General features: G+C 32.4%; 1 protein-coding gene across 3 annotated transcripts in view; it reads left to right on the top strand.

Moving 5' to 3' along the window:
• LOC114331172 (alpha-1,2-mannosyltransferase ALG9) overlaps positions 1-12,037 on the top strand; it is a 43,172-nt gene that overhangs the window by 7,724 nt on the left and 23,411 nt on the right. For all 3 annotated transcript variants that reach the window (XR_007700279.1, XM_050658932.1, XM_050658923.1), the window contains exons 3-5: positions 2,549-2,741; positions 9,267-9,466; positions 10,899-11,176. Coding sequence is in view for 2 of the 3 variants with exons in the window: in XM_050658932.1 (XP_050514889.1) it covers positions 2,549-2,741; positions 9,267-9,466; positions 10,899-11,176 (671 nt within the window). In the remaining variant the exon portion in view is untranslated. The remainder of the gene's footprint in view (positions 1-2,548; positions 2,742-9,266; positions 9,467-10,898; positions 11,177-12,037) is intronic.

Raw genomic sequence — 12,037 nt, 5'->3', positions numbered from 1 at the left:
CTGATAATCTTGAATCATCAGTTTTACTTTTTGCAGATGACTTGAAGTTATATAGATGTATAAAATCTGTAGCTGACATACATATATTGCAAAAGGATATTGACAGGTTATGGGACTGGAGTATACAGAATAATCTTACATTAAATATCGATAAATGCTATTATATCAGTTTTTTAGGGGGAATAAACAATATGACTCAAACTATCTTATGAATAATGTTAACTTAAGATATAAAAATCAAGTTAGAGACCTGGGCATCACTTTTAATGAAAGCATTAATTTCAATGACCATATTTCACAGATTACATTGAAAGGTCTTAAACTTCTTGGATTTACATTAAGAAACTGTAGTGAGTTCCCAATTGATGTAATGAACGTTGTGTATTGTTCTCTTGTACGCTCTCAACTAGAATATGGCACGCTAGTCTGGTCTCCTATTAGTCCTGTCGCCAGGGGGGTACAACGGCCTCCTTTATTCAGATGGACTTACCCAAGTTTTTTTCATGTATTTTGACCCGTAGAATACGAATTTTTTGGGTAACAGTTGATCCGGATGTCGATAACATTGTTATTGACCAAGAACTTGAGGAATTACATAACCGCGATCTCTCGCAAAACAAAACATTTTTTGGTATTTTTTGGGTCATTCTAAGCAAAACATGTTTCTACAATTTTTTTCGTAGAATGCATAGTTTTCGAGATAACCGCGGTTGAACTTTCAAAAAATCGAAAAATTGCAATTTTTGAACCCGAATAACTTTTGATTAAAAAATAAAATAGCCAGTCTGCTTACCGCATTTGAAAGTTTAAGTCAAATTATATCGGTTTTAATTATTTGCATTGCTAAAAATTTATTTTTTTATTGTTTAACAAAGCTATAAACACATAGTGTTTCCCGTGCCTTTACATGCATTTTAACGCATGCTACGTAGAAATAGCCTCGATTGCACTAGTACCTATTCTACCTACTCGTTAGATTTTAAATGAGAAATCATAGAAAACATCACTCACGCACTAGGTGTTTGTAGCTTTGTTTAACAATAACACAATAAATTTTTAGCAATGCAAATAATCAAAACCGATATAATTTGACTTGAACTTTCAAAGGCGCTAAGCAGAATTGCTATTTTATTTTTTAATCAAAAGTTATTCGGGTTTAAAAATTGCAGTTTTTCGATTTTTTGAAAGTTCAACCGCGTTTATCTCGAAAACTGAGCATCCTACGGGAAAACTTGTTAGAACATTTTTTACTTAGGATGACCCAAAAAATACAAAAAAATGTTTTGTTTTGTGAGAAATCTCTGTTATGTAATTCCTCAAGTTCTTGATCAATAACAATCTTATCGACATCCGGATCAACTGTTACCCAAAAAATTCGTATTCTACGGGTCAAAATACATGAAAAAAACTTGGGTAAGTCCATCTGAATAAAGGAGGCCGTTGTACCCCCCCTGGCGACAGGACTATATGTATGACCAGTATATCAATTCTATTGAGAAAGTTCAGAATAAGTTTCTTAGGTATTGTGGTTACAAAATGGGAATTCCAGTTGCAAATATAGACAAAAAGTAATTTTAGATAGATTAAATCTAACAACACTTTATAACAGACGAATTCAGTTTGATTATGGTTTTATTTATAAATTATTAAATAATTTAATTCAATGTCCGGAACTTTTAAGTAAAATAAGCTTCAATATTCCACAGCATAGGCTTCCACATCTTTTGAACTTTTTCATATAAACTTTCATGCTACCAATTATGTCTGCAATAATCCATTTGATAGGGCCTTAAGATTTTTAAATAGTCACTGTGATATAGATCCTTTTAATTTAAGTTTAAATCAATTTAAAACCATGATTTATAGTAAACTCTAGAATTATTTCTAAGTATTGTATTTTAAAGGGTAGTTATAAGATAAATTAGATTAAAAATATAATGTTATTATAATGCTGTAATGGGGTGACCCCGTCTATTTAATAAAAAAAAGGGGGAGGCCTATGTCCAAAGTTGGATTACTTAATGCTGAAGAAGAACCAACAGAGTTTATGGTTATGAGCTACAGAATAGATATCAATTGCATGGAGTATTATTTATAGAAATGCTATTTTCCCTGTTCAACATTCTGTGCTTTGGTACCAAGAAAAGCTGATGCTTTCATGGTTTGACAGATTAAGTTTTCTGAAAGTAGTCAAATTAACTCTTAGTAGACAACTATAAAAATGGAAAATTCATTAGTAAGTTATAGTAAAATAGAATATAATTTCCACTACATGGAAAACATCTTTTATATTGATAGAAACGTTTAATTCTGTTGAATGTTAAAACAAGAATATGAGATGCACGAATTGTGCCAAATGTGTTCAACATACATTTGGTTGTTAATCGATTTTATGTTCGATTATTTTCAAGTCTGTGTATAAAAGTTTTCACTTCAGAAATCATAGTGCAAGTAAATATATTTATTATGGTTAGCATTTAATAGTCACTTAAAGATTTTCCCTTCTAAAACAATTATACAATTTTAATGTTATTCTCTATTTTTTTAGTTTTTGGTAAAGGCCTGCAAACATGGGAATACAGTCCTCAGTTTGGGCTGAGATCTTACTTTTACTTAATGCTACATGCAGCACCTGCTTGGATATATCATAAATTGGTACAGCCCAATCCTTTACTAATGTTCTATTTTGTTAGGTGCATATTAGGAGTCATATGTGCCAGTTGTGAAGTTTATTTTTATAAGTAAGTATAAGATTTTGACTCAGTTAATAGAAATACACTTCTACTTGCTATGGTAGAATTTCGAATACCGTTTCATCTTGTCCAATTAACTGAACTTACACTCACAGGTGCAGAGAGCATGGTAAAAATCCAAAACGATCTCTCAAGACCCTTCCATTGCAAAAATGGACTAAGACAGGTTGATGGACTATCGTATCTCTTATTTAACCTGGCATTAGAAAAAATAATTCGAGAGTCCCAGATTACTACGAATGGTACTATCTTTAACAAATCAGTACAAATTGTCGGATACGCAGATGACATAGACATCATAGGTTGGTCCACAGAATCTCTGACTGAAGCATTTCGGTCGTTAAGAGCATCTGCACAGAGAATGGGACTAAATATAAATGTTAAAAAGGCCAAATATATGTGTTGCACTAGGTCAAGCAATCAGACACCTACAAGAATAATAATAATTATTGATGACCTAGAACTGGAAGGTGTCAACACCTTCATATACTTAGGCTCGCTGCTAACTAAAGATAACAATGTCAGTGAAGAAACTAAAAGAAGAATCAAGTATATTCAAATGGGAAATAAGCCACAATTTTACCTAAAAATGATTTTATTAACTAAAACAAATTTGAAGATTTGCTTTACGGAATGATATCAAATTCTGATTTTGATCGAATTATTTTTAGTTTACACATAATTTATCAAAATTCATATCAGAAACAAAGAAATATACATTTAAATAAATTTAATATTCTTTTAGAACAAAATAGTATACATACTTTTGATAACCTAAATAGAAATAATGACATATTAGCGACAGTTGTCAATCTATCAAATAGACATTTAAATGCAACGGAAAATTTGGTATTGTCAAAAGGTTTAAACTATGCTGTCACTCATCCATCTATTCCAAAATTAGACATAATTAGCGCAGTGGAAAAAATATCCCAGTGTTTACCAACTCATGAAAAAGAACAATATAGGGTACTATGCAAACTTGAATTGGAAAAATCTAATAAAATTGAACAGAACATCAGCACAGAGGAAATGAAAGCTTTAAAAACTTTAAAAAATGATGACTCCATAACAATCCTACCAGCGGATAAAGGAAATGCAACTGTAATAATGGATAAAGTACAATATGAGGACAAAATTACAGATCTAATTACAAATGGACCTTATACCAAATTAACGAAGACACTGGAAAACAAAATCTATAGAACTTTATTCAAATTTAAAAATGACCTAACGTACTATCAAAGAAAATTAATGACACCTCATTACAGTAAGACACCACATTTTTATGGAGTACCGAAAATTCACAAAGCAAATATTCCACTTAGACCTATTTGTAGTACCATCAATTCTCCTTGTAGTGAACTATCAAAATTTTTATTAAATATTATAAAACCATTTGCAAATAATAATGACACATTTATAAAAAATACACAACATTTTTTAAACAAATTATCAAATATTGAATTTAATCCAAATAATATTTTAGTAAGTTTTGACATAAACAGTTTATTTACAAATGTGCCATTAGATAAAACTTTAAACATAATCAAAACGAAATTAGAAAATGATAATACATTAACAACTAGGACAAAACTAATGGAGTTATTGACATTATGTACTAATAATACCTATTTTCAACTAAATAATGAATTCTATAAACAAAATTTTGGTCTCGCAATGGGCTCTTCTTTATCTCCATTATTGGCTAATATATTTATGGAGGATTTCGAAACTAATATCATTTCTAAACAAAATTTAAAACTCACAGTATGGTGGAGATATGTAGATGATGTGTTTTCCATATGGCCTCATAGATCGGAATTGTTGGATACGTTCCTGAATATTATAAACGATCAAGAAGAGACAATAAAGTTTACAATGGAAAAGGAATACAATAACACCCTACCTTTCCTCGATGTTTTGGTCTCAAAGAAGGATACTGGATATGAGACTCAAGTGTATAGAAAACCAACACACACCAACAGATATCTCAATTACAAATCAAATCATAACATCAACGTTAAAAAGGGAATCATTAAATCCTTATATGATAGAGCCAAAATTACTTGTTCTAACGAAAATTTATTTTTAGAAGAAAAACAATTGTTAACATCTGTTTTATTAAAAAATGATTATCCCATATCGTTTATAAATAAGGAATTGTCAAGATTGGATCGAATGGAACAGAACAACTTAGAACGGGATCCTACAACATTCACAAGAAATAATACGAGGAAAATATCAATACCATATGTAAAAGGACTATCCGAGAAACTTAAAACAATAGGAAATAAATTCAACATATCAACAACATTCAAAACAACAAACACATTGAGATCTATTCTATCTAAAACTAAACCTAACAGTGAACAAGAAAGAACAAAGAATTGTATTTATAAAATACCTTGCGAATGCGAACAATTTTATATAGGTGAAACGTCAAGACCATTAGACGTTAGGGTAAATGAACATCAGTCTTATATAAAAAATAGAGAATTTGATAGATCTCAAATATGTCAACACGCGTGGGATAATGAACATAGAGTTTAGTGGAGAGATTCAAGTATAGTCCTAAAAGAAGCAGATAGTAAAAAGAGAAAAATCAAAGAAGCGGCTCTAATTATGCTAAATGAAACCAATTGTGTCGCAAATTCCTCGGTAGAATGCAGTAGGATGTGGTTACCCATATTAAAGGAGGAAGTCAATAGAAAGAAAATACCACAATTAGTAAATCAGTAACATATCGAGTTAGTACATATTTAGTATTTTAGTATTATTTAAAATTTAAAATATCAAGTCAGAATTTGGTATTAGTTTTGAGAGTAAACTAAATGTAAACCCAAATACTTACGATGTCGAGATAGTATCACGAGGTTTTTCCTGGTTTTCCCTCGTGATTTACTATGGAATCTCTAACGCGAGAATTTCAGTGCCACCGTTGCATTTAGTTGTCTTTTTAAAGACAGATCACATGCTATGATTTTTTGTGGCGGATATTCTTGAGTTGGGATTGATTTCATGTAATCGAATGAACTATCTTTTAGTAAAGTCGTCCCAGGAACGCAACTCATCAATATTGGCAATATCATTTTAAAGTCGTCTACTTTAAAATGTATAATACGTGTCTGAATTGCCGTTATAAATGAGTCAGATTAAATAAATTATTAGAAGAATTTTTTATTAAGCAACAACATTTTGTTTATTTAGTATTATTTTGTATTTTGACAACGACACCCGACTTGGGCGTCGAAACGTTAATAAAATCATTTTTAGGTAAAATTGTGGCTTATTTCCCATTTGAATATACTTGATTATAAAAATGCCACAAGAAAATAGCTTCAGAACAACAATAAAAGAAGAATAGTGCTCGCCAATAAGTGTTACTATGGCTTAAGAAGACAGATGGCCTCAAAAATGCCTAGAAAAATTAAACTGACTGTATACAAAACACTAATAAGACCAGTGCTAACATTCGTCGCCTTAATAATATAACTTGATAACTCGAAATTAGTAGTTCTGAGATAAACGGGTTTAAAGATTTTAAAGATATTTGTGCTGCTACCATGATGTTGGTAAATACGGAATTCACTCTGCAGATCTAAAATACTGTTCGTTAACTTTTTTCTACTGATCTATTTAGGAATACGGTGCAAATTTATTTTCCAATATGGAAAATAACATGAAAAATTAAAGTTATCAACTTTTAGCACTACCATAATGTTAACATTTGGTAATGTTGCATGTCGTGCCAAGTTGCATCTAAGTGAACTTTTTAACAAAACTAATATTTGAAGCATTATTTTGGTGAAAATTAGTCCTCTGACATGGGGGTTGCCAGATCTGCTAACAATTCTCGAATTTTTGCATTAACATGAACCGAATAAACAGATAGCAATTATGTGGTAAGCTCAATGGTTTCAGAAAAACACGTGCTACAACTAGATAACTAGAGTTAGCTAGTTGTAGCATTCAGTGTATGTCGTATTCACGATTATTTCGATTAAAAAATAACTTGATAACTTGTCTTGTCAAGTTTTAGCACCGACTATTAGGGGCATTTGAGTTTTATCAACTTTCGTCAATCATAAATAAATACTTAGCTCCCATTTGGAGCTGGTTATTAAGTTTTTACACAATATGGAGGCAAATAAAATACATCTTGTGAACTAGTTATATCAAAAACGTCAATTTTGGAGTTATCAAGTTATAGTACTAAGGCGACGATATGGTTCAGAAACTTGGTCACTTACACATAATGACCAAGAACTGCTCAAATGTTTTGAGCGAAAAATACTAAGACGAATATATGGAGGCATAAAAGAACAACGTTTGTGGCGCAGGCGTTACAACTTTGAGTTGTATAGAAGTTTTGGAGAACCTGACGTTATAAAATTCATTAAGGTAGCACGCCTTAGATGGATAGGTCATGTAATCAGACGAGAGGAAGATGCCATAGTCAGAAAAGTTTTTGACCGAAGAGGGCCGATAGGACAACGAACCAGAGGAAGACTGAGACTTAGGTACCAAGGCAACCTAGAAAATGATTTGAAATCTATTGGAATTAGAGCATGGAGAAGAGTTGCCAGAGGCAGGGGCGAATGGAGGATTGTTCTGGAGAAGGCTTTGGCTCATAATGAGCTGTAACGCCACTCATGATGATGATGAAGTATAAAATTACATTCTTCCTGGACTTTTTCAAATTCTCCATCAGTTTTTCTAGTTATTCACTATTAGTTTTTCATCAATTTCAATGGTTTTATATTTTGTATAGTCAATTTGAAAAATAAATAGAATAGTATGAATAGCAAGAGACAAATCGCCAAATGGAAGATCATTGGGACGACCGAGGAAAAGTTGGTCAGACAATGTCAATTGAGGCTAAAAACCGAAGTAAAACAGGCATTGAGCCTATTTATAAAGTAGGAAGAAGAAGAATTTTAATAGTTTTGAAATTTCTCATACTTCTTATTACGCCATCATTTTCGCCATTACGCCATCAAGATTTCTGTGAATAAGCGGTTAAACCATATCCTCAGGTCTTTCAGCCACAAGTTCTGGCATCTTCATACTGATCTTTTGCCCTGTACTTTACCTTCCAAATGCTTCAGAATAATTCATATCTTTCACTTCTCAATACATGACCAAAGTATTGTATTTTCGTCTCTTTGATCATGCTTAGTGATTTTTTGTGTTTACTGATGCGCCAAGTGGCGTCGCGTGACTTTTTCTAAAGTGTTACCAAAACCAGACGCAAAAAATTTATTAAAAAAATGAAGATATGGCTAAATGTATATTGTGTATATGGCTTCAATAATATCATTTTGTATATCACTTGAAACTCTCGAAAAAACAGTTGATGTTTCTAGATGTTGGCAAAATTTTTGATCTTTTTGGCAATTAATGTTAACAAGCCCCTTTAATTGCCTCGATTGCGAGAGTCGTCGGCCTCAAAATGACCAAGAAACGCTAATTCTTCTTTGGCCAAAAAACATACGGTATCTATTTTAAGTGTGCTAAGGATATAACTATCTATTTTTTTTAACAAACTCATGTTTAGCAATATTTGCTTTAAAAGCTTAGTTAAGAGAACTTGCAATTCTTGTTTTGACAAACTGAATCAAATTGGCTATACATCTTACATGTAGGTAACGGAGAAATTTCATGTTTCCTTTTTAAAACTCTAAACTCTGAACTCGGCCGCTGGTCCACAAATTTTTTCTGTAGAAACCAGAAGACATGGCCAACAATACAGTCTATTTTTCTTGCAACCACATAAGCAATGATTTTCACTGTACCAACTAAATTTAAAATATCGAACTACTTTTTTTGATTCCTTTTTTGTTTAAAATAGGTCTTCCATTTTCAATAATCTCATCTTTTTCTTCAAAATTATACAAGGAGAATTACTTTTCAAATAGTTGATCGATTACGCAGCGACATTCATGCATGGTTAATAGCACGCACACTGTAATAGGTACTGTAACCAAACCAAAATCTGGTAACAGGCCTACTGATATATACAGGGCGCTCACGCCGTCGGTCCTTCAAAATTTTCAGACACTAGCCGGTCTCGACTGACAGCTGGATCACCACATTGTAACCACATATGAAATTGGTAACAACGTATAATAAAGTGCATGTACGTGATTGTAGCTGTGTAACTTACTTGTTGATGACAATAATCATTCACGAAATACTTTTTTTTACTACTGAAATCTCCATGCTATTACTCCAACTCCAGCTATATGAGCAAATGCTTCACAACAAAATGTTTTAACATTCCATTTGACAGAAAACGTGCAATTATTTGGTTTTTTTTTCAAAAATTTAAATAAATAGTCTGTATTCTTTGCTATTAAAAGATTCTGTCACCATTTTCTGTAACTGACACAGTAAAATGTGCTCTTCTTTTACTGACACCTCTTCCTTTATTTTTTACTATAAAAATTTTTTACTATTAAATCTTCTATAAACTAATATTACATTTACCTTAATTTTTTTTGATTTCAGGTCAGTTTGTAGAGAATTTGGAGTTCACATTGGTAGAATATGTCTGGCATTTCAGTTGTTCTCAGCTGGAATGTTTATTTCTAGTACATCATTTTTGCCATCCAGTTTTGCCATGTATACATTTGCAGCAGCATGTGCGTCGTGGTGGCAGCAAAAGTATGCCTTAGCGATATTTTTTACTGCACTTGGATCCTTGTTAGGTATGTTAGAGTTAAAATATACAGTTGAGTCCATGGTTATTTACCCGTGCGTCATTATTTAAAGCATACGAAATAAGTCGGAAATTTAATCCATGCAACAGCAAATGACAGAAAGTGTCTACTGCTCCGATTACGGATTATATTATAAAATTTGACGTTAACAAATAAATAGAATGTAAAATGTTAATTTTGCTTTAAAATTTTGGTGCAGAATTACAGCTACATTAAATAAATAACGGTGTAAATGCAAAAACAGGATAAAAAACAGCAAAAAATCCAACAAACTCACAGACACAAGTAAACAGACCAGAAACGTCACAAATTGTACTTAAAATATTTTTTTGAAGCTATCTCTTTTCGATGTACTGAGTCTAGAGCGTTCATAAAAATAATATATTATATGTATTTAAAAAGACTAAGTTTTCACTCTAATGGCATATAATACAACATAATGCTATTCTACACCCCACCAGGATGAAAACAATGGGAACCTTCTCTGGTTACACCTCCGAGGCTTCTACAATATGCAAGCCATACGGATGCTGAGACTAAGGAAGATGAGGGAATTCTACAATTTACAATTCACGTCCCATATGCTCAGCGCAGTAAAGTTCCAACGAGAATGGTTCCCTTCGTACTCCAATCAGAGTAAATGTAAATAAAAAATGAATAACCATTTTCAGTTTCGTTGCAAAACGAAAATACAGCCGAACCATATTCTAGTCCAATCAGAGAGTGCAGCAAGCACCTCTACCAGTTTCGAAACTTATTAGTCTCTCATCAACAGGCACATATACTGCTCTCCCTGATCAAACCAAAACAAACCCCAGCGTGCAGTCCCGGATTGCAACGAACGAAATGGCATAGATGCCCTAGCGGCAACTGCTACAACAAGACTAAGTTTTTACTCTAAAGTGAAAAGCTAGGGCATTGCCGCATTGCAAGCAGTTGCCGCTAGGGCATCTATGCCATTTCGTTCGTTGCAATCCGGGACTGCACGCTGGGGTTTGTTTTGGTTTGATCAGGGAGAGCAGCATATGTGCCTCCTGATGAGAGACTAATAAGTTTCGAAACCGGTAGAGGTGCTTGCTGCACTCTCTGATTGGACTAGAATATGGTTCGGCTGTATTTTCGTTTTGCAACGAAATTGAAAATGGTTATTCATTTTTTTATATGTATTTACTTAATAACAGGCGGTAGCTGGTTTGTCTTTTGTTTCAAGCGTGGAAGACAATGATGCTAGATAAAAAGTACCTACATGTTTTATCTCGCCAATTATTAATAACGCACGGGTAAATAACCATAGACTCAACTGCAGTAGATTTGTATGAGCCATAGGACTGATAATAAGCAATTGATAAAAATGTATCTAAGTTATCTAGTTTTAGTATAATTATTATAAATCCTCAATGACTGAATCAATATATTTTAGGTTGGCCTTTTGCAGCCTTACTGGGCGTTCCAATAGCTTTTGATATGTTATTCAGAAGGAAACTGTACCTGGATTTTGTAGCATGGTCTGCATTATGTGCTCTAGTCATTTTAGTACCAATGGTGGTTGTAGATTCTATGCTTTTTGGTAAATTAATTATAGCTCCTGTAAATATTGTGCTATATAATGTGTTTGGAGGAGCAGGACCAAATCTTTATGGTACTGAACCGTTTACCTTTTATCTCCTCAACGGTTTTGTAAACTTCAATTTTGTTTGGGTAAGTTCTTATATTACATTTAGAATCAAGATAATCGCAAAAAATTACATAGTGACATCACATGAAAATTAACTACAGTTTATCCCAAACCCTTTTTTCAGTGCGTCATTAATTTTGACGTCATATAAGATTTTAAGATTGGTGCTAATCGCTGCATGGCATTTTAGTTAAATCTGACAGTTGTCAGCCTATTTATGTTTATATAAATATCAATATTTAAAGAATTTAGATGTGATTTATTCATTTTAAGGGGTTGTTATACCCGATATCTGTGGCTTTTGCCCAGTATCCATGTTTTTTATTGTGTCGTTTAGCAATTGCTCTTCTATGAAGGTTTTATAACAGGACGTAAGTTTTTCACTCATTTTTTATATAAAAAATCTTATCTTAAATTTCCTTTTAGGAAGCTCTGATGATGGCACGTTATGTGTTGAAAGTACTTAGCTGATAATAAAAAATTTTTTACACACTATCAAAAGTTTTTTGAGAACATACACCTGTTTGCCTTTTTGACCTATTCAGAAGTGTGTACAAGTCTTGCAGTCTTTTCCAATATAAATATTTGTCAGAATATTAATACAGTCGGAGAAATGAAAGATTACCCATGAACGATCACATCAATCACTTATCACATCAATCACAATCCACAATGTGATCGTTCATGGGTAATCTTTCATTTTTCCGAATGTATTTAAAATATTTTAAGGAAAAAATAAATAAATATACGCTCTGAGCTTCGCTGGTGTCGCTAATACTCTGGGCTAATTAGCAAAATTCATGAAAAAGTTATTTACCAGCAATTTTATTGCTGGAATCGAATTATAAGATCCTATATATTAATAATATAGGTATGCAAAGTCC

The sequence above is a fragment of the Diabrotica virgifera genome, chromosome 1 (assembly GCF_917563875.1).
Source record: "Diabrotica virgifera virgifera chromosome 1, PGI_DIABVI_V3a".
Lineage (NCBI taxonomy): Eukaryota > Metazoa > Arthropoda > Insecta > Coleoptera > Chrysomelidae > Diabrotica > Diabrotica virgifera.
This window is presented reverse-complemented; position numbering and strand designations above follow the sequence as displayed.